This window comes from Brassica napus, chromosome A9 (assembly GCF_020379485.1).
Source record: "Brassica napus cultivar Da-Ae chromosome A9, Da-Ae, whole genome shotgun sequence".
Classification (NCBI taxonomy): Eukaryota; Viridiplantae; Streptophyta; class Magnoliopsida; order Brassicales; family Brassicaceae; genus Brassica; species Brassica napus.
The window spans coordinates 1,517,666-1,538,888 of record NC_063442.1 but is presented as its reverse complement, the minus strand read 5'-3'; the positions used below and the strand labels follow the sequence as shown (position 1 = coordinate 1,538,888).

The following is a 21,223-nucleotide window of genomic DNA, read 5'->3' as shown; positions in this document are numbered from 1 at the left end:
GAAATATAACTGAATCGAAAGCAAACTGAACTTATATTTTTAGAACCAAAAAAATCAAAAACTAAATTAACCAAACAAAAGAAAAACGAAATGCCAAGAGTTAAGTGCAACTATCATAGACATAGCGTGTAGTAAAATCAAGACCAAACATAAAAAGAAAAAAAGAAGAAGTAAATGTAAAGAAAGTCGGCAGAGCCTCTTCCATTTATTACTGATGGATATAAGAAAATGAGGAAATGTAAAGTCACCCTTTACAGATGTGTATAATTTAGACGTAACTGATTGTAATAAGAGCAGTTCAAATAGAAAACAACCAAAGCAAAACCTTCATTGCCATCATGGTTCGAAAACACGTAAGCGGATAAAAAGCTTTACCCTCGAGCAAAACGAGCCTGGATCCTCCTCTGGATCTTGGCCCGACAAGACGGACAATCATCCATGGCTTCCTTCTCATGAAGCTGATTGCATTTAGAGCAAAGAACCTGATGAGCACAAGGCAAGAATATCACACTCATCTCTTCAGACAAACACATCACACACTCCCTCTCCCTTTTGATCTTCCCCTCTGTCCTATGATTGTTCTCCCAAATCAGACTTGCCTTTGTAGTGGTGGTACGAGTCATTTCATTGCTTCCATCAATACCTTTCTTCAACGCAGCTATCTTCAAACAATCTGACTTGAGTTTCAGCTTTGAGATCTCGCTCTCCAGTCTCTTGATGTTCTCGGTGTAGTATCTCACGTCGTTTTCTGCTTTTGTTTTGATTCTCTCTTCTTCTGCTTTTCCAAGTTCCTCCAGTTTCACTCTCTCTTCCTTTAGTGCAGTCGCTTGAGCAGCAAGTTTCTCCTTTGCTGCCTTTTCTTGTTTCCAAGTAGCCTGCAAACTTAGTTTCATTAATTATCTTTCATCACATCTTCTTCACTCAGGACCGGATCTGAGATTTTGGAGGTTTAAAACATTTCCAAAAAGTTTAAATAAATAAAAAAAATCGCTTAATTTAGAGCCTATAAAATATGTAAAAAACCTTCAAAAATTTTGTGGGCCAAAGCCAATGTTTCATTGGTCTTAGCCCAGATCCGGCCCTTGACTGCACTTAACACTACTATCTTTCACATACCGACCACTTCTAATCAACACATCTTGATGCAAAGAACCAAAAGATACCTTCTCTGTTGAAGGATATGATCAGTAATCAAACAAGAAGACCTTATACTTGCAAAAGGCTTTTTGTCTAACCTCAATTTGGTTTTGGCGATTTTTCGCCTTGGCAACTTCTTGCTGCAGCTCTGCCACCTTGTCTCTTTGACTCTTAACCTCTTCCTGCAACAAAACCTTCTGCCCTTCCCATGACTGACTACTCTTCAACGTCCTTTGCACTCTCTCCTTAGCTTCTTTATAGTTCACAGCAGCCTCAGCAGCTCTTAAGTTAGCAGCTTCCCTCTCTTTCCTCAAAATAGACTGTTCCATCTCGAGCCTGCGAACCGCGTTGTTCGCTTTCTCGAGCTGTCTAGTCATGTTACTCAAGGCAAACTCCATCTCAGACCGCCTCTTCGTATTGCTCTCTTCTAATAACTGCCTCTCTTTTCTAACCTCCTCCGCCTCTTCTTTCTCTTTCCTCAGCGCCTTGAGCTCAGGCTGGTCCTTGAGAAGTCTGCTGGTCGCCTGCTTTACTTTCTGATTGGCCCAGTCAGTCCACACCTGAAGCTCAGTCTCCAGATCTTTCATCCTGGGAGCTAGCTTCAACACCAACTCATCTCTTTTGTTCCGGGGAATGTAGATCCCTAGAGATGCATCATAAGGGATCCCAGTGTAGTAATCCAGCGCTGGCTCAGAACCAGAAGGTAACAGTGCAGGTGGAGCATTAACAGCAGGTATGGCAGTAACATATCCACTCCCATCTAATGCTGGAGGATCTTTCACAGTCTCTGATGCTATCTTTGATGGTGATTTGCCTCTCTTCTCCACTAGGAAGCCGCCGACCGACGCATACTTTGCAGTCTTGTAACCGCCACTCCCTTTGCTGTAAGTTCTGATCTTATCCACACATGATTTTTGCCGCATCATGGCCACTTCTTTCTTGGTTCGGCCTTTTCGGCCGGACACTACGGAAGAAGCAGCAACAGAAGAAGAAGAAGCTAAGGTTTTTCTTTTAGCGACTTCACCAGAAGAAGAACCATTACAGTTCTTGAAGTTCCCAAATTTGACGACAGGTTCACTGTACTTTGTAGGATTGCACTCCACAATGCCATCTCCTTCCATCTCAAACGCTTGGAAAACATTCAAGTCACACATCAACAGCCTCCACATGGCTTCGACCGTCGAAACAGACGGCCTAACTTCTTTAACAAGACTTATCTTCTCTACCAAAGTATACGCGACGAGCTGCTGCAGATCCTCAAACAAATAGTCTCTCAAACCAGAGACTTTCTTCCCACTCTTCAAGAAACTCAACGTATCATTCACAATGTTGGAAACAAGATCATTCCCTCCGCAGTAGAGTCTACTCCCTGAGATAGCTTTGAGGACAACGTCCTCTCTGTACCCACAAGCCACGATCTGATCCATTGCGTTACGGAAGAGAGCCATTAGATTTGATGTTAAGAGCTCTTCGAGATAACAGGCAAACGGATCATCCCATCCTAGGGACTCAGACTCTTCAGACAAAGGAGTTTGAAATTTTAATGAATGTACTAACTCATATGGAGGGAACTCAGTTAAGGAAGAGTCAGTGAGAGGTTGAGGAGAGTCAGCTAACTTTCTCTTGTTCTTTCTTCCTTTCACTTGAGGCTGTGGTGGTGGTGACACTCCCACTTTGTTGGAACCATTGAGAGAAGCAACAACCACACACTCGTTCATTGCTTTCTGAGACTATGACAAAAAGAAAAAAAAGAAACGATTGCGTTCACAAAACGGCGTTTTGATAGATTCAATAAACGATAAAGAACGAAGCTTTTGAGATGTATAATAATCAAACTCAATTCACACATTAGAAACATAAAGGAATTAAATCGAATCGAGATTGAATTAATCAAATCAATTAGCAAAAACTGACCGGAATTGGATTGAAACGCAGGGGAAAGATGATCGGGGGAGAATTGATGAGAGAGAGGGATCGATGAAGAAGAGTGTTTCAGACAGAGATTGTACTGTGAGGAGAAGACAGGAAGTGCGTGGCGAGAACAAGGAGGAAGAGCCGAACAGAATTTGATCGTGAGCTTCTTTTTTGTCTTTGCGACAAGAAGAGGGTTGGTGCTGGAAACTCAATATTACTGATTTGCCCCCCTGAGGGTATTTTAGTCATTAGTGAAAATATTTATTACCAGAATGTTGTAAAGAGTAGGCTTCCCGGTTTGGTTCGAACGGTTAATTCGGTTGTCAGTTAATTTAGTTAACACATACTTGTGTTGAACTGAACCAAATGAATATTTTTATGGTTTGGTTCAGCATTCTGTTAGCTCGGTTAATAAAAATTATATTGTAATTGCTAAAGCTTTTGGTTTCAATTTGACGTTGGTTAAAATTTCGAGATTGCTTCGTTAATTCTGGTTAATTTAGTTAGTTCGGTTTAAAATTTTGTTTGCCCATTTTGAAAATTTAGTTAATATGATTTAATTACTATTTTTTAAAATGGAAAACCTACCAATTCCGAAACTAAATTGACAACCAAATTGTTTTTAATCTGCTGAACCGAACTGAACCGAATTCATAACCAAATTTTGATCTAAAAAAATAAAAATAAAAGTTGGTTCGGTTTGGACCATAAAGTCATTTCTAATCAAGACGAACAGAACGAATGGATACAGCGATGAGGAGATATTCTGATCAACAAAGAATATGTTATGTTCGAATTCAAAGCAAAATCATTATGAATCAAAAGACATTATTACATTCTTGTTCTGTTATCAACTAGGAAGAATCTGTTCTGTTCGAATTCAAAGCAAATCATTCTCCACTCATCATCCATTAAGACACAAACTTTTACTTCCAATTCATTGTCTGAATACTACATTGTTCTGTTATCAACATGAACAAAAAAAAGAGTCGTTACAACGATAAGAGATTCTAAACCAACAAAGAATCTGTTCCGCTCGAACTGATCACCCATCAAGACACAAACCTTTTACTTCCAATTCATTGTCTGAATCTCCCATTCGACCTTTTTGTTTCAAACTCCTCGTCCTCATCATCATCTTCCTCTTCCTCGTACTCAGATTCCTCCTCCTCCTCCTCTCTTTCAGGCTGCATCAACGTACTCATATCAAAAGAAGCTGGACCAGACTCAACTTCCTCAATATCTATAGTATCATAACTCATCCTCTGCTCGAACTTCTCCTCTGAACAGTTCAGCATCCAAGCCAACGAACACTTAATCCCCTTCTTAACTATCCTCTTGTGCCTCGGCTTCACCGTCGACTCAAGCCCATAGGTAAAGAAGGCAGGGAAGTCCACAAGATCCTGAAGAGGCCTCCTCATCTCCTTCCTAAAGTACTCAAAGCTAAGCTTCATTATCCCAATGTTCAAGGCCAGAACCTGAGGACACCCAATCACCATCTCCCTCGTTTGCTCCACCGAGAAGCCACACTCTTTAAGGAAACCAACGTGCTTAACCATCGGCGCCTCGCTTAAACTAACAAACTGAGGCATCCTCTCGATTAACCCGCCGAGATCCTCAGGGTTTAGATCAATAACCGAAGAAAGCAGCTTCCTCTGCGCCTCCAGCTTGGGTTTAAGATCCATCCCCATGATCTCGGGGTACTGCGCGATCACAGAAGGAAGGTAAACTTCTCTGACGTTGAACTCTCGCAACGTCTGCACGTTGCGTTTCACCTCGTCCTCCAACTCGAAGCCGAGAATGTGAGGACGCTTCTCTATCAACCTCGACATCGCCAGCTTAGGTATCCCAACACCTTCGAGATACTCAACGAGAGGCTTGATCACTCTCGCTACACGCATCCCCAAAACCTCGGGGTAACGAGTCAAAATCCCACCGATCTCCCTCCTCGCCACGCCTATACCAATTAAATAAGCGACCGACGTGCTCATAGTACCTTCGAGCTTAAACCCCAACACCTCAGGATACCTCTCGAGCACTCTAGGCACGTCGACGGGTTTGATATCGAGCCCTTGGAGGTACTTAACAACCGGAGCGAGATCAATCACGACGCTAGCGTGGAGAACCTGAGGGTAACGTCTGAGGAACTCTGTGAATGTGGACTTCCTCACGCCTAGCTTACCTAAATAGTCTAGCACGGGAACCATGTTCTTCTTCACGCTGCAGCCGAGGACAAGAGGGTAGTTGTTGATGTCTTCGATAGTAAGTCCCAGCTTGTGGAGGAAGTCTACACGCTCCTTCATGACTTCGGATGTCACGGGGAGCTCGAGGCCGTCGAGCTCGTCGGGGACGATGCCGACGCCGCGCAGGAAGTGGTAGACTCTTGCGCGGTTTGCAGCTTTCTCCTTGTTCATTTCTAGTAAGCTAGGACGAGCGTAGAGGGACTGAGAAGAGGGAGAGTCTCTCTTTGCTTTGTCTTTGTCGCGTCGTGAAGAGGAGGAACGAAGTCTTTCTCTTTTGGGTGGGTTTGAAGAAAGTCTCCGACTTGCGATAGCGCAACGGACGTTAAGGCCTAGCCCCCCGTGTCCGTAGGAGAGTGAGTGAAAAGATGGTGGCATGAAGTGGACTAGTAGGAGCCCAGGTTTGGTCAAGCCGCTACAGAGCCTAAGCTTCATCCTTTTCAGCGACTTGTGTACCTTTATCAACGAGAAAAATCGTATCGATTCAAAGGATTAGTTTCTCAGAAAAATTTTCGAAGAATACTGAAATTCGAACCTAATTAGAAGCAAACCGAAGATACTATGAGATTGAAAGGGAGAAGATTGAGAATGAAATCTCACCGGAGATGAAGGAAGAGGAGGGTTTTAGAGGGAACGGGTAAGGTTTTTTTTTCTTTTTCACAGGAGAACATGAATCCTCATCACAACAACAACTCGAGTCTCTTTCTCTCTCTTCTAATGTTTTATTTATCCGATTTATTGATGTTCTACCCCATATATTCTTATAGTTTCCGTAATCGCCCCATTTTATCTGGAAAGTTTCACATTAACCCATATGTCTACTTTGATAGTCCTCATGATAAGTAATTGGTTGTGCATTTAGTCAAGTAGTTAAACGTCAAAATTTTGTGATTTTTTTTACCAGATTTTGATTTATTAAGTTATATTTTTTGCATTATCAGATTGATTATGAATTATGTTTTATCGATTTAACTAACAAAAATATTGACATAGTATTTAATTATATAAGTTCGATTGCAGATTATTCAATTTTTATTATATTCTGCTTAAAATTAAATTGTATTTTAGTTTGGTACTAAATAATTTTGGTTGGATATAATTCGAGTTTAGATAAAATATTATAAATATATTAAACTCATTTTACAACATATTTTTTAATAAATATAATTCAAATATTTATATTATACGTACCAATAATGTTTAATATTTTAAAATATTTTATATAATATAGTAAGGATAAATTTTTTCCTTTTAGAAATAAATTCTAAAATAAAATTGTATGTTCCAGATAGAAATTATAACATGTATTATCATATTAGTTTAAACTTCAAAATTATAAGTAATGATTAAGATAAATAATAATAATTTAAGATTATTTTATAAGTATTGGTTTCAACTTCTTTTAAAGTATTGGGGTTTATGTAGAAATATACAAAGTTACGGGCCTATTTCGAAGCATCTTTATCTTTAATAAGTTCGGAGAGTTCTAAAGAGAGAAAAAAAAACTGTTAGACGAAGCATCGAGAGATATAGCAATGATCCTACTTTCGGTTAGTTCCTCTTCATCATCTCCCATCGCCGCCGTCTTCTCCGTCGCGCTTCTTCTGTTCTACTTCTCTGAAGCTACTCTAGGAGCTCCTTGTCCGATCAATGGTGAATCTCCCTCTTTTCTCCTTATAACTCTAACATAAGATTGCTTCGGTTCACAACGTAGGAAGGAGACTATGCTCTTAAGCCGCAGATTCCCTCTTGTTTAGCTTTGCGTTAGTTCCACTTAGAATGATAGAATCGAATCTCCCACTTAGAATCTCCGATTAGAGATCAAAATGTGCTGAACTCACGATTGACTCATTTCTCGAAATGTTTGATAACCTTGTGCCCCGGGTTCGAACCAGCTTTCATACGGATTGACTTCTGATTATGTGAGAGATTATGTACTACTTCAAGTGAAACCTCCATGATTATAATAATAATAAAAGTTTAAATCTCAATCTCTTGTATCTGTAACTGTAGTTAATTAGAGAGAATCTGATGTTATTGAATGGTGAATCTAGGTTTGCCAATAGTGAGGAATATAAGTGAACTTCCTCAGGATAACTATGGAAGGCCAGGCCTTTCTCACATGACTGTTGCTGGCTCAGTGTTGCACGGAATGAAAGAGGTTATGTTTCTTTTTTTTCCGTTGTTTATTTCATAGTTGGATTCATGATCATGATGATGATAGTAATACTGGTTTGTTTTGGTTTTTACAGGTTGAGATATGGCTTCAGACGTTTGCTCCAGGCTCAGGTACACCGATTCACAGGCACTCCTGTGAAGAGGTTTTCGTTGTCCTAAAGGGAAGTGGTACTCTGTATCTTGCGGAAACACATGGAAGTTTCCCTGGGAAACCAATTGAGTTTCCAGTCTTTGCCAACAGTACTATTCATATTCCCATCAATGATGCTCATCAGGTATCTCTTCAACCTCCCAAATCTTGCGTAGACTCTTAAGTAAAGACTTTGAGATCCAAGTTTGTTAGAGTTTCCAAACGTAGATTGTAATCTTGATTAAAGGGCATAAAATCTTCATGTAAGGCTCTTAACCAACCAATTTCGAATGCATAGATGTTACTGAAGTAACATTGAACAAATTAGAGCAACCCATATACTGTACTTTTGCTTAAAATTTCCTGAGAGTGTTAGATTTTCTGCATGTCCTATGTTACACTTACAATGATTAGAGAACACCGGCCTTTTGATCACCTACTTATAAATCCTAGAAAGATGGCTTTATCAAATGCAACTAGCTTACATTCATCTACGGTTTTTACAGGTCAAGAACACTGGTCAAGAGGACCTGCAGGTGTTGGTTATTATATCTCGGCCGCCTATTAAAGTGTATGCAACATCTGTTTCCACCAATTTGCATATAGATATTATATGCGTCTATGCCCTTTCACTAATCATTTTAAAACTGCTTCTTCCTTAACAGCTTTACCTACGATGACTGGTTTATGCCACACACTGCTGCGAGGTTAAAGTTCCCTTACTACTGGGATGAGCAATGCCTCCAAGAATCGCAAAAAGACGAGCTTTAATAAAGTAAATGAATGTTCACTCCTTGAAACTCTCAGTCTTATTGTTTTTTGAAAAATATGTAACTGAGCAACATCTTACCTACACCATTAGTCTGTACTTCGTAGTCTTTTCATAAACAAGTTAATGCAATCTACAGTTTTATTTGTCAACACACATTCTGACATTTGATCTTTATACTAATGACATAACACAGAGCTTAAAATGTCCAACAACAGGAACAAAGTTACATTTCTGTCAGCATATATTTGCAGAAAGCTGTGAAGCTATAAAGGAATGAGAATACTACTGCAACATAGTTATGTTCGAGTGTTTGTACGGTGGTCATCGGGTAACACTTCCTGGAAAAATCTCAATTGTATCTCCCTGAGCAACACGGTTCCAACGGAATGACTGCTTCTCGTATAAAATATGTGTTTTGTGTATAAAGAAGTACCCTCCTTCAGGGAGAAGTAACTGAGACCACTGCTGCATCTTAGCCAGCTCTGTCCTCAGTACTTCAACGTTCTCGCTGGGGTTCACCTCCACAGGAAACTTCATCGCAGGTGTATCATTAACGGGAAATGACAACACCATCACTGTCAGAAGATTCTTGGCCCTTTTGTTTCTGCTGCTCTCAGGCGAATCTGGAATGTTAATCACGTGTCTGATCGACCTCGTAGGTGTCTGGGTCTGAACCACTTGACTCACAGGCAAATATTGATCGCTGATCCTATGTTCTTGGGTTGTACTCGCAGGCCAGTGACTTTGAGTGTTACTGAAAAGTTCTGTTGGCAAAGGAAGATCCTCTCCGAATGTGTTTGACGTAGAAGATGGCCCACTTTGAAACACATCTTGATTCTTGTCCTGTCTCGCCATCGCAGACCCTGCCAGAGATTGCTCCGGTTGATCAAGCATCTGAAAGAAGATGCTCCTCTCCACCGCAGACCAATCTTGATACTCTCCGAGAGAAGCTTGAACCGACGTTGACTGAGCTAGAGATTGCTCTGTTGGCTGAAGCATTTGGTTGTTGTCCTCATCGAACAAGAAGTCTCCAAATATGTTTGACGTAGAAGATGATGACTCTCTTTGAAGCCAATCTTCTTGACGGACGTTGTTGTTTATCCACGACGGTTCTTGAACACTAACGTTTCCTTCCGTTGCCGCAGGCCATTCTTGAGTGCCAAAGACCTCATCAATTGACCATGATGGTACTAGAGATCTCTCGAGTTGATGAAGCACTTGATCCTGATCGTCGTTGCTCTTGTCCATCACGTTCGAATCTTGATTCTTTTCAGGCGAATCTTCAATGTTAGTGACATCTTTATCCGAAGTTGACGCCGGAGCTGGAGATTGCTGCATTTGCTCAAGCATTAGACTGATGTTGTAACGTGAAAGGGGGAAGAATGCTTCATCTTCAAATATGTTTGACGTAGAAGAAGATGACTCTCTTGGAAGCCAATCTTGATAGTTATCGTATCTCCACGACGGTTCTTGAACACTATCGTTTTCTTCCGTTGCCATAAGCCATTCTTCAAGGGAAGAGAGCTCATCAACTGAACATGATGGTGGTGGTACTAGAGGTTTCTCGGTTTGATGGAGAACCAGACTCGAATCTTGATTCTTTTCAGGCGAGTCTTCAATGATAATGACATCTTTAACCGACGTTGAAGCCGGAGCTGGAGGTTGCTCTTTTTGCTGTAGCGCTCGACGGAGGTCGTGACGTAGACGTGAACGGCAGAAGTATAACTCGAGACGTGATTTGTTGAAGATCTTGCATTGCGTGAGAGTGAGAGAGTCTCGATCTGCCAATAGAATCTTGCCTTTGAAGAAAATGGTTTGGTTGGAAACAGAGATGCGTTTGGTCTTTTCGATCTTTTGTTTCATCTCTAGAACTGTGTTTGAGGGATCTAGTTCAATGGAGAATAGCATGACTTTCCTGTGGTAGAAGAACAACTTCATAACTGTATCAATGGTGGAGACTGGTGAAGAAGAGAGTAAAGAGAGGGAGCGGGAGAGCGAAAGCGAGGAAAGTGATTTGACTTGTGACGCAAGTTTTTAAATTACCTTCTTTCGTTAGGATAAAAGGCGGAGTTTTGTTTTTTAAAGAGATCCGACACCATAAACCCGAAGTATTGACCCGTCTATGTTCTTCCTCATTTTGTTTTTGATTGAAAAAGATAATGCACCAGCCGGGAATCGAACCCGGGTCTGTACCGTGGCAGGGTACTATTCTACCACTAGACCACTGGTGCTTAGTACTACTCTAATTCGAGTCTACATATCCGTACTTACCTTGATTCATCTTTCCTATCAAGTGTAGTAAGTCGTTATTCTATGATTAGGGATATTTTTAGTGATCATATAAAAGAAGGAACGGTGATTTATCTTCTTGGAGACTAATCTCGATCAATTTTTTTTATCAGGTTTGAACAATGTCTCATATTTTTTGTTCTTTATATAAATATACATAACGTTTTTGAATCCAATTTTTGTGGCTATTAAACAGCGCCTGAAACACTTCCATTGAAGATTATCAAATTTTATCGACGTTTATCAACATGGTGCCACACGGAATGACTGGTCATAATCCATTACATTCTCTTTTTTTTTTATATGTAAAGAGATACCCCTCTTGAAGCAGACTTGGAGACCTTTGATATAGGCTTGATTGAAAATGATCGTGGTGATATTATATGTGTGTAGTAGTTTGGTGAACAACTCATGAGCATTATTGATGAGAATATATGAAAGTTTTTTAAAGTTTTTGTTTGTAACTTCATACACACGGTATTAGTGTGCAGTGGGTTATTCACTGTGATATTTGGTTTTAATTTGAAGAATGCAATAAACTTCAAGAGAAAACTGAAAACTATAAATGTTCAGGAGATTTCAGAAAGTAGAGCTTAACTTAAAGGACCATTGATCTTTACTGAATTTGACAGTAATAGAGATTTCTCAGCTTGATGAAGCACTTGATATTTGCTGTGATTAGGGCTATTATGGTCAGGTGATACTTGTGGAGGACGTTACGACACTGTTTGACATCAAGATCGTCTCGAAGAGATGTCATCTAGACCAAACAGAGAACTTTAAGTGTTCAAAAACAACATCAAGTCTCTCTTCTTTCAGCTCATATAGATAATTACATGTCTTTTTTTTAGCATATTTGCACAAAGATGTGAAACAAAAAAAAAAGAGAAGAGTAAACTTTGAACAAAGCAAAAGCTATAAGGGGAAAGAGGAGACTTGCACAGAGAGTTAACGACGATATCTTTGATTCACTCGTCCGTCTTTGGTAACATATCCTGGGAAAACCTCAATCGTGTCACCGTGAGCTACACCGTTCCACAAGAATGTCTGATCATCGTCCAACACGTTCTGTTTGTGTATAAAGAAGTACCCTTCTTGAGGTAGCTTTAACTCATTCCTCTCTCGAAGCTTCTCCAGCTCTTTCCTTATCTCCTCAACGTTCTCATTAGCCATCACACTCACCGGAACCTTACTCACAGGCTCGTTATCAGGTGAATGTGGCAACACCATTACTCTCAGTCTCTGCGGTGGCTTTCTGAACTTCCTCACTTTCTTCACAGGCGAATCTGTAACGTTAATGACCTCTTTCATCGGCGGAGGCTTCTCTGTTTGAACCACTTGACTGCTGCTTAAAACCCTACCAGGCTGCTCCGTATGAGACGCTTGTTGCGTGTTGATCAAGGTATCTTCTGTTGTGCCCTCGGACATGAAACTTTTAATGTTAGCGAAATCTTCAGTTGACAAAGGAGGGTCCTCGCCGAAGAATGTGTCTCCAAATGTGTTTGACGGTAATGTAGACTGTTCCGTGTGAAGCACGTTACTGAAACCTTCTGTTGGCAAAGGAGGATCCTCACCAAACAATAAGTCTCCAAATGTGTTTGAGGGTATTGCAGACTTTTCCGTGTGAAACACGTTACTGAAACCTTCTGTTGGCAAAGGAAGATCTTCTCCAAATGTGTTTGAGGGTATTGTAGACTGTTCCGTGTGAAGCACGTTACCGAAACCTTCTGTTGGCAAAGGAGGATCCTCACCAAACAATGACTCTCCAAATGTGTTTGAGGGTATTGCAGACTGTTCCGTGTGAATCACGTTACTGAAACCTTCTGTTGGCAAAAGAAGATCTTCTCCAAATGTGTTTGAGGGTATTGTAGACTGTTCCGTGTGAAGCAAGTTACTGAAACCTTCGGTTGGCAAAGGAGGATCCTCACCAAACAATAAGTCTCCAAATGTGTTTGAGGGTATTGTAGACTGTACCGTGTGAAACACGTTACTGAAACCTTCTGTTGGCAAAGGAGGATCCTCTCCAAATGTGTTTGACGGCTCACTTTGCACCAAATCTTGTCTCGCCATCATCGCAGACCGTCCCAGAGATTGCTCCGGTTGATCAAGCATCTCACGGAAGATGTTCCTCGCCATCGCAGACCAATCTTGAAACTGTCCGAGCGAATCTTGAACGGGAGCTAGAGATTGCTCTGTTGGCTGTGGCTGAAGCACTTGGTTGTCGTCTTCTTCATAAGGGAAGTCGAGAAGGAGAAGGAGGCGAGAGTTTGCGACGATGTTACGTGTATTGAGATCAAGATCATCGTTAAGAAGAGGCTCGCCGTTGTGGGTAAGGGTTTGCATGGAAACAGGGATGCCTTGAGAGTTCTCGATCTTGTTTTTGATGTCTAACACTTTATCGTTGAGGTTCAGCTCGATGTCGAACGTTGAGCCATACGTAGTGTCTACGGAGACCAGCATAGCTGCTATCAATGGTGTTTTAAGATCAATAGATACTGATGAAGAAGAAAGAGATACAAAGAGAGCATAGAGAGAAAGCGAGAGAAAGAGGAACTAACGTTTTAAGATCAACAGATGATGATTTTTTTTTTTTTTGACAACATCAAACAAAAATTAACTAGAACAGATGATGATTTATAACTAACGTTTTCTTTAAGCAACTATGTTGTACAAAACAGTTTATTTTTTAATTAATTTTCAAAAAAAAAATTAGAAAATTGCTCATACATGATCTTTTTTTTTTGGTGTATTATGAAACATGAAATGGTTGAAAAAAAGATAAATCTGATGTTAACATTGTTTACACCAAAAAAACAAAGATTACATCGGAACCATTAAGAGCCACCGGAAACACTTCCATCGGATAGCTCAATTACATCACCAAGTTCAACACGGTGCCACCGGAATGACCGGTCATCATCCATTACATTCTTCTTGTATACAAAGAAATAGCCTTCTTGAAGTTGAGGCTGGTTTAACTCAAACCTCTGTTGAACCTTGGCCAGCTCTTTCCTCAGCACTCCAACGTTATCATCTACGTTCACCTCCACTGGAATCTTCTTGGTCCCCCATTTCAGCACCACCATTGTGACCACCCTCGCTTTCTTTTTCTTGTTGTTGCTGGAATCTTGATGACAGTTGTCGATGATCTCTTGTTCTGTTGAGTTTGGCGGCTCGGGTTTGAGCTCTTGCTTGATGCGGTTTTGGTCGTTGTTAACAGGAGAAGAGATGGAGAGATGGAGGCGAGAGTTGTTGAAGAGATTACATTGCTCGATATTGTGATCGTCTTGAAGAACCTTGCCTTGGAAGACAAGGGTTTGTGTGGGGACAGAGATACGTTGATACTTCTCGATCTTCCCTTTGATCTCTAGAACCGTATCGAAGTAACCCACTTCGATGGAGAATGATGAACCTCTCTGAGTCTCGAAGATCAGATCCATTTGTGCATCAGTGGTGTTTCAAGATCAGTGGAGAATGAGGAAGGGTGGAAAAGAAAGAGAGAACTAATCACCTATTTATATATATATATATATATATACACTTCTTGAGTTTTTGTGATATAGTTTCCTTGTAATGCTTTGACATGGGATATATTTATTCTATTCCTTCTCGTCTCTGGTCAAGAAAAGAATTATATTGTTTCCATTCTTGAAATATGTAATCGAAAGTACAAAATATGTGTTCTGGTTCTTGGTCAATGGATAGTTGAACTTTCCATCTTTGGAACAGTCAATTCAAGTGAGTGTTTATGGTTTTGGAAATGTATTTTTTGCAAATCTATATGCATATAGTCTCACTTACTATAAGGTAACACGAATCACATCGTGATGCTTTAATGTCTCTTTGTTTAATACTCCCTCCCTTGTTTAATTGTATACGACGTTTTAGAGTTATTTCAACTTGAATGATGTTTTTGACTTTTAGTGTAAATTTTAGTGACTTTTGATATATTTTTTTCGTTGGTTATATAAATAGTTAGTACTCCTTTCGTTCCGAACAAATTAATGTTTTAAAAAAAAAAGTATAAAAACATAGTTTTTTACATTTTCATTATTTAATGATAAATTTTAAATTTTAAGAAAATTGTGTTTATTAAAATTTTATTGATCAAAGTTATGGAAAACCGTTAAATACAAAAATAAAAAAAATTAATAGCGTAAAAATTCTAAAAAGTGCATCTTTTCGGAATGGAATAAATAGTATTATAAAAAATTTACAAAATTAAATATTTTCTTATTTAATTCGTGTGTATAAATGTTAAATAAGAAAAACAGAGAGAATAAACGATAACACCAATCACATAGCGATTTTCTTGTATGCTTTTGTTCAATGGAAGGCAAGATCTTGAGAATATAGACTGATAAATAAAATAGTACACAAAAACAAAAACAGAAAAGAACACATGCCTCTTGAGATTTAAGAAAACTTTAGTTCTATCTATAAACCCTGAGTTAAAACCTAAACTGAATTCGAAAGAAAGAAAAAGACAGGAACAAAAGAGAAAGAAACAGAACATGGCTTGAGACATGTGACCAGATCGAAGTGGCTTGGCTTTAGGCTCAGGCTCCACCTACACTGATCACAGGCTCAGAGGTGGACTCTCCAGCAGGAGAAGAAGCAGCAGGAGGAGGAGGAGGAGGAAGCAATCGCTTCTTCTGAGCGCGTGGAGGCAAATGCTTCACATGTTTTCTTGAGCTGGTTGAGGCCCATGGTAAGAAAACGCCGGTACCATTACCGGTTCCCATCACACCGGGACTTGATAGTACCATTGGTTGAACCGGTGGTGGTGCCATTATGACCATTGGTGGACGAAGGACTCCAAGTTTTGGCATCATTTCGAGTGAATGATCATAGTATGGAGTTGGTGTCATTGGGTAGTGACATGGTTGTTGTTGTTGCCACATTGTCATTACACCATCATTGTGAGGACTGTTGTGGTTTATCTCAGGACGTACACGAAAGAATGTGATGCTTACTCTTTTGGTTTGTGATGGGCACATTACATGCCTTGCCATGTCTGCACTGTTTCCTCTCATCACCAAGAGAGATCTACAAAGATCAGGTTTCAGCAATGTTAGTAGAGATAAAAAAAACAACACTATTTTTAATTGAAGAAAGTTTTTATTTTATTTTATTTTATTTTTCTTACCCTTGTTTGAGAGGAAGAGTCAAAGGTCCTCTGAAGTTGCCTTCATTGTCACTAGAGAGAATACGTCCAAAGGCCATTGTTGATTCAGAGAGGACAAGAGTGGAGATTGGTTGTTCAAGATGAGGTGGTTTCAGGAAAGGCTGTGAGTGTTCACCCTGCAGACAAGAACATAATCCTAAACGTTAAATCAAAAGTGAAAAGAAGATTGTGTGATCCATGGAGATGTCATTTACCTCTTCAAAGAAGTTGATGACGCAGCCGTTTGGTCTCTTGTACTCAGGGATGAGTCTCCATGTGATAAAATGATCAATGACACTCTCAAGAAGTGGTGGAATTGGCTCTATGTTAACTGCAAACCAACAAAAATCTCTCCTGGTCAAGCCAACCATTTAGACTGAGTCCTTGCAGATCAGAGGGGTTCCTTACCAGAGTTGTTGCTGTCATTGGTGTTTTCATCCCTCGCATGGCCAAAGATTGGGACACCAAGCTGAACCAGCTCTCTCTTGTTCCCCTTTATCTGTTTGTTGAACAGGATAAAGGTCTCACCTGTATTCATTTATCATGAATAAGCAAGCACCAGGAAACTCTTTAAAAATTCATGTGATAAGAGTAAGAAAAAGTCACCTGAAAGCTTCCCATTTTGGCCAGCTTCTCGGAGATCAGCAACAAGGTCTATGAGTTTGGTTAACTCCTCTTCTTTTAGTAACTCTTCATACATCTTTAGTCCTTTAACAACATTCACCTGTCCAAAAAGTTTCATTCAAAAGTCAGTTTACATTTCACATGTTCAATCAAAAGATCTCATCAAAACTTCACTACTCACAGTGTGGCCTTTCACTTGCTCCTTGGCTTGGAAACCTTTGATAGGTTTGATCTCAGATGAACGTGCATCACAATCTTCATGGTTCTGACATATGATCTGTGGAGTATCCGCAGCAGCAGTATGGTGAACATCCTGATGAGAACCTATGTAAAAAAAACATAAAATTAAAGTTTTTGGTTAGCTAATATGATACACTGACACTTGTCTAAGTTGTCTTTAGTGAGAAAACGATCAACTAGTGAGTAAAGACAGTTTGTTCATCTCTCATGGACCATTCTAAGAACTTATAGTTTCTCCTTGTCTTGTAAAGTGTATCAGAAAAAAGTCAGAGATTCAATGAAGAAGACAAAGTTACAAATTCAATGTGATCTTTTGGCTTTAGTGAAAACACCATCGAACTAGAGTAAAAACAATTTTCTTCTTTTAGACCAATGCATGAACAATATCATCATGGACCATTCTAATGAACTTAAAGTCAACCTATGAGATTTCAATGTGGATCTGACACTGGGATCCCAATGTAGAAAGACAAGACTACGAAGTCTATGCCTTGGTGCACGTGTCTCATTCTATACGTTACCTAAACTTCAACTTTAACAGCGAGTGAATAAATACACACACACATCACGATGAAAAATCCCAAGACTGGTAGACAGGTCAAAAGATCTCTTAAAAATAAAATAACCTTTTTACACTGCATGGCCGTGAACAAAAAGCAAAAAAAAAACTGACTTTTCATTAAATAAGCAGTTGTTTATTTAAAAAACGAATATTAAAAAGGTACTTTATTTTAAAAATATCACTAAATATGTGTTCATAAAAGTTATAGAATAGTTATAAAATTGTATAAAATATAAAATACCTTATATTGTAAAACAAAAAATACTTGGGATCCTTTTTATGAAATATAAAAAAATATATTAAAAAAAGGTGCTCGTGAGGCGTGAAGGATTCGAACATTCAGGAGAAAAAAGAAAAATAAAAGAAGGGCGGCACGAAAAATCGTGGGGACCATGATTGATGACGACCTAGTTGTAACTAGATCCAACGGCTGCCAAGAGCTCACCATTCAGAAAGAGAAATAAAATACAAAACGCAATTAAAATCATCACACGCGAATCAATGTGAGATTGATACCTTTTGATGCATTTTACAGTTACATCAACACTAAAGCAGCAGAAGACAACAACAAAAATGGTTGCTACCACTAGTACACAACACAAGCCACTTACATTGAGAAACGGGAATCCTAATCTTAAAAAAGCGAAACGTTTCAAAACGACTGCGTTTCTGTTCTTTACCTTCTGAAAGTCAGAGACTTTTCAAGATTATGCTTTTCGAACCTGTTTACAACAGATTCGTCCTTTTGTACGATTCTCAATCTCATCAAAGTTATGTCTTAAATTTTATTTTTTTTTAACACTGGGTACAATTTCAAAAGGTTTTCTTATGTATTTTATTAGCATTAAAATTATAAATCTTAAGAAATAATTAATTAATTTAATTAATAATTTACTAAAAACAATTAGGTATACTATACTGTTTTTACAGCAGAATATATTGTATTTATAATCGAATTTTAATCTGGTTTTAGTGTGTGCATAGGCTATAAATTATTATTTTGAAATATAAGAATTAAAAGACCCACTTAATATACCAACAAAAGAGTTCTTAATAAATTATAATTTCTCTTGCAAATGCGTTAAACGTTAATATTTTTAAATTAAACTATAGCGTATTCTTTACTTTTTAGAGAAACCCCATAGTCATATATTCTATTTTTAAAAATAAGCAAGTATATTTTCATGGTATTAGCTTAACGCTTTAATAGGTGTTTAGTGTTGACGGAGAAATTTTGTTTTTGTTTCTTTACGGAGAATCTGGTTATTTTAGTAAAAAAAGGTTAATGAAAATCGGATCCATGCCATAAATGTTGCAATAACATCTCATTAAAAATTCACAAATTATGAATCTTATAGTCAAAATTTTTAGAATACATATCGGATCCAGGTGAGGGAAACACGTACTTGAATCTTGAAACTTGAATGAGGCTGAAAAACATTTTTATTTCTTATAAAATCAAATATTCGATTGGTTTCTTTAATAAATATAATTTTATTCACAAAATACTTTTTTAAACCTATTCCCACATTTTAATGGAGTGTTTTTTCTGTCGTCACCAACCACAGAACTAGTTTGCTGTGTACAGAGAATCAAATGACCAAACTTCAAAGAATATGCTTTTATGCAAAAAAGGAAACACACGAAAAATAATTAAAGACAGAACTAAAAAAAAATAAGACTCAGATTCAGACTAAGCTTATGAAAAAAAAACTTTAGTCTATATAGGGAAAGTTTTTACTGTTACTTACCTGAATCAGTGATATCACTACTCGGAGAATCGTCTTCAACGTCTCCGTTAAGTTCATTTTCCGTCAGCTTCTCGCCGTTAAAACAAACGCTCTTCATCTCCGCCGTCTCTGTTCGGCTCTGTTTCAGATCCTCCGCCGTCTCCGTTTTCATCTCCTCCACCAGATCCTCCGCCTTCTTCGCCTCCAGTTTCTGCAGCTCGATCGCCACCTCGGCGATGGAGTGATACTTCTGCATCTGGAGAACGGGGATCCAGTTCAGGCGCCGGCGATGGATCGCGGCGAAGACGGCGTCGTACTCCGATCCGGGAACAGCCTCCCTGAGATGCGAGCACACGGCGTCGATAATCGCGTTGGCGGCGGCGAACTCGCCGCGAAACCACGAGATCAGCGCGTCCTTCCCCTGTCCGTCGGAGACAACGGCCACCGGCGGAACCGTCTTCGCCGCCGTCGCGAAAGGAGAGGCTGATCGATCTGTTTGGCGTGATGGCGTCACCGCAATCGTCATCGGCATGCGAGGAATCTCGGTTGTTTTCACGGCGGCGGGAGCAGGAGAAACAAAACGGGCGAGAAATGCGGGTCGGGTTGCGTCGGGCCGGGTCGGGTCGATGCACATGCAGTTTATAATGAAGAAAGGTTTTCGCTGGTGGGATCGTTCCAATATATATTGGAGCAGCCGGGGAAAGAGATCTGTACAGGTGGGTGAGATGACGTGGCGCTTTCTTAAGGCTGACGTGGCTAAGTTTATGGCGCAGAGTTTTTGTAAATTGGTGACAAAAAGGGATTAATATTTGGTGGTTATTTTCTTCCATCTATTAAATTGGTATTAAGAGATTGCGATTTACTAGAGATAGAGATTAATTTAAGACTGTTGACAATTAGCAGATTTACTTGGGCAATACTCAAAGGGATGTAAGTGGTTGTACATTTAAAAGAATAAAAGTTTGGTCAAAACTCCAATTATTCAATTTTGGTAAAATATATATACAAACAAAAGAAATACTAATACATTTAAAATCTTCAAAAAATAATTATACTAAAAACTGTTAATATTTGTTTTTGAAAATTTGAACTTAAAACATGATGTAAAACACTTATTCACTGGTAACATAAATAGATAAAATAGTATTCAATAAATACTTTTATAGTTAATTTATACTCTTTCCGTTCTTTTATAATTGACGCTTTAGGAGTTTTTACACAAATTTAAGAAACTAAGATAATACCTTATTTTAACCTTTATACATACACCCTCTGTTTCCGAAAGTAAAATGTTTTAGATTTTTTACTTGTTCCACAAAGATAGATTTTCTATATGTTTAAGATATTTTTTATATTTTTAAGAAACATTAAATGAAAATATTTGAATTGATTAAATTTCATTGGTGAAAATTTATTGGAAAGTGTATAATAAAATAAAATAAAAAGTTAAATTATAAACATTTATTGAATTCTTAATAAGCATTAACACTTTAGAAAATCTTACTTTCGGGAGCTGAGAAAGTATTACTTTACTCCACAATAGTAATACGACAGTTCATACTAAAAAGGTAAAAGAAGTCAGTTTTTCTTATTTGCTGTCTAAAATTCTGGAAAGGACAAGTATATAAAAACGAAATAAAATTCCTACAGCGTCAATTATAAAAGAAAGGAAGGAGTATATTTTAATCTTTTATATCATATTATTGTGTTATTTTGTAAATTTATTATTTTCTTAAAACGTTGTTGTTACTCTATTTTATAATCTTGTCGGTTCGAACTAAAACTTCAAAAATCTCAAATTTGTAAAACCTAAAATTTAGTACACATTACTTATCGATGATTTAAGTTTGTTCTTAAACTGAGTCGATCCTCATAAGAAAGTGGTCATGCACTAACTTATGGCCTATACAAAATGATAGAAAAACTAATCTTTTGTTAGCACATCAAATTCATTTTGATATATGATAAATGCTCTTTTAAAGCTGTGCCTCAAAAAAATTTCAGGGGCAGCATTATTACTAAAAGTTTGATTTAATTAAGCGCTGGCCAAACAAGTATATTATATTAATCTGTTTTAAAAGAGTCACGTTTCTTAAGTTCTTTCAAAAGTTGTGACATGGCTTACTTTTGGGTTGACGTTAACGCACAATAGTTCATTGGGATAGAAAGAGGCAAGAATAACGAAAGGACGGCCAAGAGCTAAAGAGTTATCTTGTCCATGTTACACAAATGACCTTATG

The 21,223-nt window shown here is 38.5% G+C and overlaps 6 protein-coding genes and 1 non-coding gene across 11 annotated transcripts; 1 reads left to right on the top strand and 6 right to left on the bottom strand.

Moving 5' to 3' along the window:
* Nucleotides 1-171: 171 nt before the first annotated feature.
* On the bottom strand, nucleotides 172-3,290 carry LOC106389983 (putative E3 ubiquitin-protein ligase RF298). 3 transcript variants are annotated; one of them, XM_048739241.1, is made up of 4 exons: nucleotides 3,052-3,290; nucleotides 1,236-2,867; nucleotides 1,164-1,168; nucleotides 172-875 (listed from the first exon to the last, which is right to left on the bottom strand). In XM_048739241.1, the coding sequence occupies exons 2-4, from the start codon at nucleotides 2,853-2,855 to the stop codon at nucleotides 815-817; spliced, it is 1,686 nt and encodes a 561-aa protein (XP_048595198.1). In that variant the 5' UTR covers nucleotides 2,856-2,867; nucleotides 3,052-3,290; the 3' UTR covers nucleotides 172-814. The 3 variants fall into 3 exon arrangements, with proteins under 3 accessions (XP_048595198.1, XP_013685797.2, XP_013685798.2); XM_013830343.3 differs by lacking the exon at nucleotides 1,164-1,168 and having other exon boundaries at nucleotides 3,052-3,289; XM_013830344.3 differs by lacking the exon at nucleotides 1,164-1,168 and having other exon boundaries at nucleotides 1,236-2,861; nucleotides 3,052-3,288.
* Nucleotides 3,291-3,962: 672 nt separating this feature from the next.
* LOC106389984 (transcription termination factor MTERF4, chloroplastic-like) lies at nucleotides 3,963-6,017 on the bottom strand. The gene is made up of 2 exons (XM_048739242.1): nucleotides 5,892-6,017; nucleotides 3,963-5,747 (listed from the first exon to the last, which is right to left on the bottom strand). The coding sequence occupies exon 2, from the start codon at nucleotides 5,724-5,726 to the stop codon at nucleotides 4,131-4,133; it is 1,596 nt and encodes a 531-aa protein (XP_048595199.1). The 5' UTR covers nucleotides 5,727-5,747; nucleotides 5,892-6,017; the 3' UTR covers nucleotides 3,963-4,130.
* Nucleotides 6,018-6,279: 262 nt separating this feature from the next.
* LOC106389987 (auxin-binding protein 1) lies at nucleotides 6,280-10,493 on the top strand. Of its 3 annotated transcripts, XR_007316064.1 has the most exons (7): nucleotides 6,280-6,944; nucleotides 7,346-7,452; nucleotides 7,544-7,744; nucleotides 8,106-8,170; nucleotides 8,265-8,374; nucleotides 8,623-9,026; nucleotides 9,106-10,493. XR_007316064.1 is itself a non-coding variant. In XM_048739245.1 (6 exons), the coding sequence occupies exons 1-5, from the start codon at nucleotides 6,827-6,829 to the stop codon at nucleotides 8,368-8,370; spliced, it is 597 nt and encodes a 198-aa protein (XP_048595202.1). In that variant the 5' UTR covers nucleotides 6,280-6,826; the 3' UTR covers nucleotides 8,371-8,374; nucleotides 8,623-10,493. The 3 variants fall into 3 exon arrangements, 2 of the variants coding, with proteins under 2 accessions (XP_048595202.1, XP_048595201.1); XM_048739245.1 differs by having other exon boundaries at nucleotides 8,623-10,493; XM_048739244.1 differs by lacking the exons at nucleotides 8,623-9,026; nucleotides 9,106-10,493 and having other exon boundaries at nucleotides 8,265-8,520.
* Nucleotides 10,494-10,531: 38 nt separating this feature from the next.
* On the bottom strand, nucleotides 10,532-10,602 carry TRNAG-GCC. Its single transcript has one exon. It is a non-coding gene; the product is annotated as a tRNA-Gly (tRNA).
* A 115-nt stretch (nucleotides 10,603-10,717) lies between these two features.
* On the bottom strand, nucleotides 10,718-13,120 carry LOC111200807 (mesocentin-like). The gene has a single exon (XM_022692183.2). It carries the CDS (start codon nucleotides 13,118-13,120, stop codon nucleotides 11,609-11,611), a length of 1,512 nt encoding a protein of 503 aa, XP_022547904.2. The 3' UTR covers nucleotides 10,718-11,608.
* On the bottom strand, nucleotides 12,979-14,815 carry BNAA09G01160D (ubiquitin domain-containing protein 7SL RNA2). Its single transcript, XM_013827356.3, has one exon. It carries the CDS (start codon nucleotides 14,098-14,100, stop codon nucleotides 13,495-13,497), a length of 606 nt encoding a protein of 201 aa, XP_013682810.1. The 5' UTR covers nucleotides 14,101-14,815; the 3' UTR covers nucleotides 12,979-13,494.
* Nucleotides 14,816-15,004: 189 nt separating this feature from the next.
* BNAA09G01150D (RNA demethylase ALKBH10B) lies at nucleotides 15,005-19,628 on the bottom strand. The gene is made up of 7 exons (XM_013830351.3): nucleotides 19,005-19,628; nucleotides 16,633-16,775; nucleotides 16,434-16,551; nucleotides 16,236-16,355; nucleotides 16,043-16,158; nucleotides 15,810-15,964; nucleotides 15,005-15,709 (listed from the first exon to the last, which is right to left on the bottom strand). Exons 1-7 carry the CDS (start codon nucleotides 19,615-19,617, stop codon nucleotides 15,220-15,222), a joined length of 1,755 nt encoding a protein of 584 aa, XP_013685805.1. The 5' UTR covers nucleotides 19,618-19,628; the 3' UTR covers nucleotides 15,005-15,219.
* Between the last annotated feature and the right edge of the window lie 1,595 nt (nucleotides 19,629-21,223).

What these genes read in the sequence shown, in the direction of transcription:
- LOC106389983 (XM_013830343.3), bottom strand. Translation starts at nt 2,855, where the DNA reads ATGAACGAGTGTGTGGTTGTTGCTTCTCTCAATGGTTCCAACAAAGTG. An exon ending in ATCGCCAAAACCAAATTGAG is followed by an intron (nt 876 to 1,235) that starts GTTAGACAAAAA and finishes CTAAGTTTGCAG; the next exon opens with GCTACTTGGAAACAAGAAAA.
- LOC106389984 (XM_048739242.1), bottom strand. Translation starts at nt 5,726, where the DNA reads ATGAAGCTTAGGCTCTGTAGCGGCTTGACCAAACCTGGGCTCCTACTA.
- LOC106389987 (XM_048739245.1), top strand. Translation starts at nt 6,827, where the DNA reads ATGATCCTACTTTCGGTTAGTTCCTCTTCATCATCTCCCATCGCCGCC. An exon ending in CCATCAATGATGCTCATCAG is followed by an intron (nt 7,745 to 8,105) that starts GTATCTCTTCAA and finishes CGGTTTTTACAG; the next exon opens with GTCAAGAACACTGGTCAAGA. An exon ending in TCTCGGCCGCCTATTAAAGT is followed by an intron (nt 8,171 to 8,264) that starts GTATGCAACATC and finishes CTTCCTTAACAG; the next exon opens with CTTTACCTACGATGACTGGT.
- LOC111200807 (XM_022692183.2), bottom strand. Translation starts at nt 13,120, where the DNA reads ATGCTGGTCTCCGTAGACACTACGTATGGCTCAACGTTCGACATCGAG.
- BNAA09G01160D (XM_013827356.3), bottom strand. Translation starts at nt 14,100, where the DNA reads ATGGATCTGATCTTCGAGACTCAGAGAGGTTCATCATTCTCCATCGAA.
- BNAA09G01150D (XM_013830351.3), bottom strand. Translation starts at nt 19,617, where the DNA reads ATGTGCATCGACCCGACCCGGCCCGACGCAACCCGACCCGCATTTCTC. An exon ending in CAATGACAGCAACAACTCTG is followed by an intron (nt 16,159 to 16,235) that starts GTAAGGAACCCC and finishes GTTGGTTTGCAG; the next exon opens with TTAACATAGAGCCAATTCCA. An exon ending in ACTCTTCCTCTCAAACAAGG is followed by an intron (nt 15,710 to 15,809) that starts GTAAGAAAAATA and finishes TGATCTTTGTAG; the next exon opens with ATCTCTCTTGGTGATGAGAG.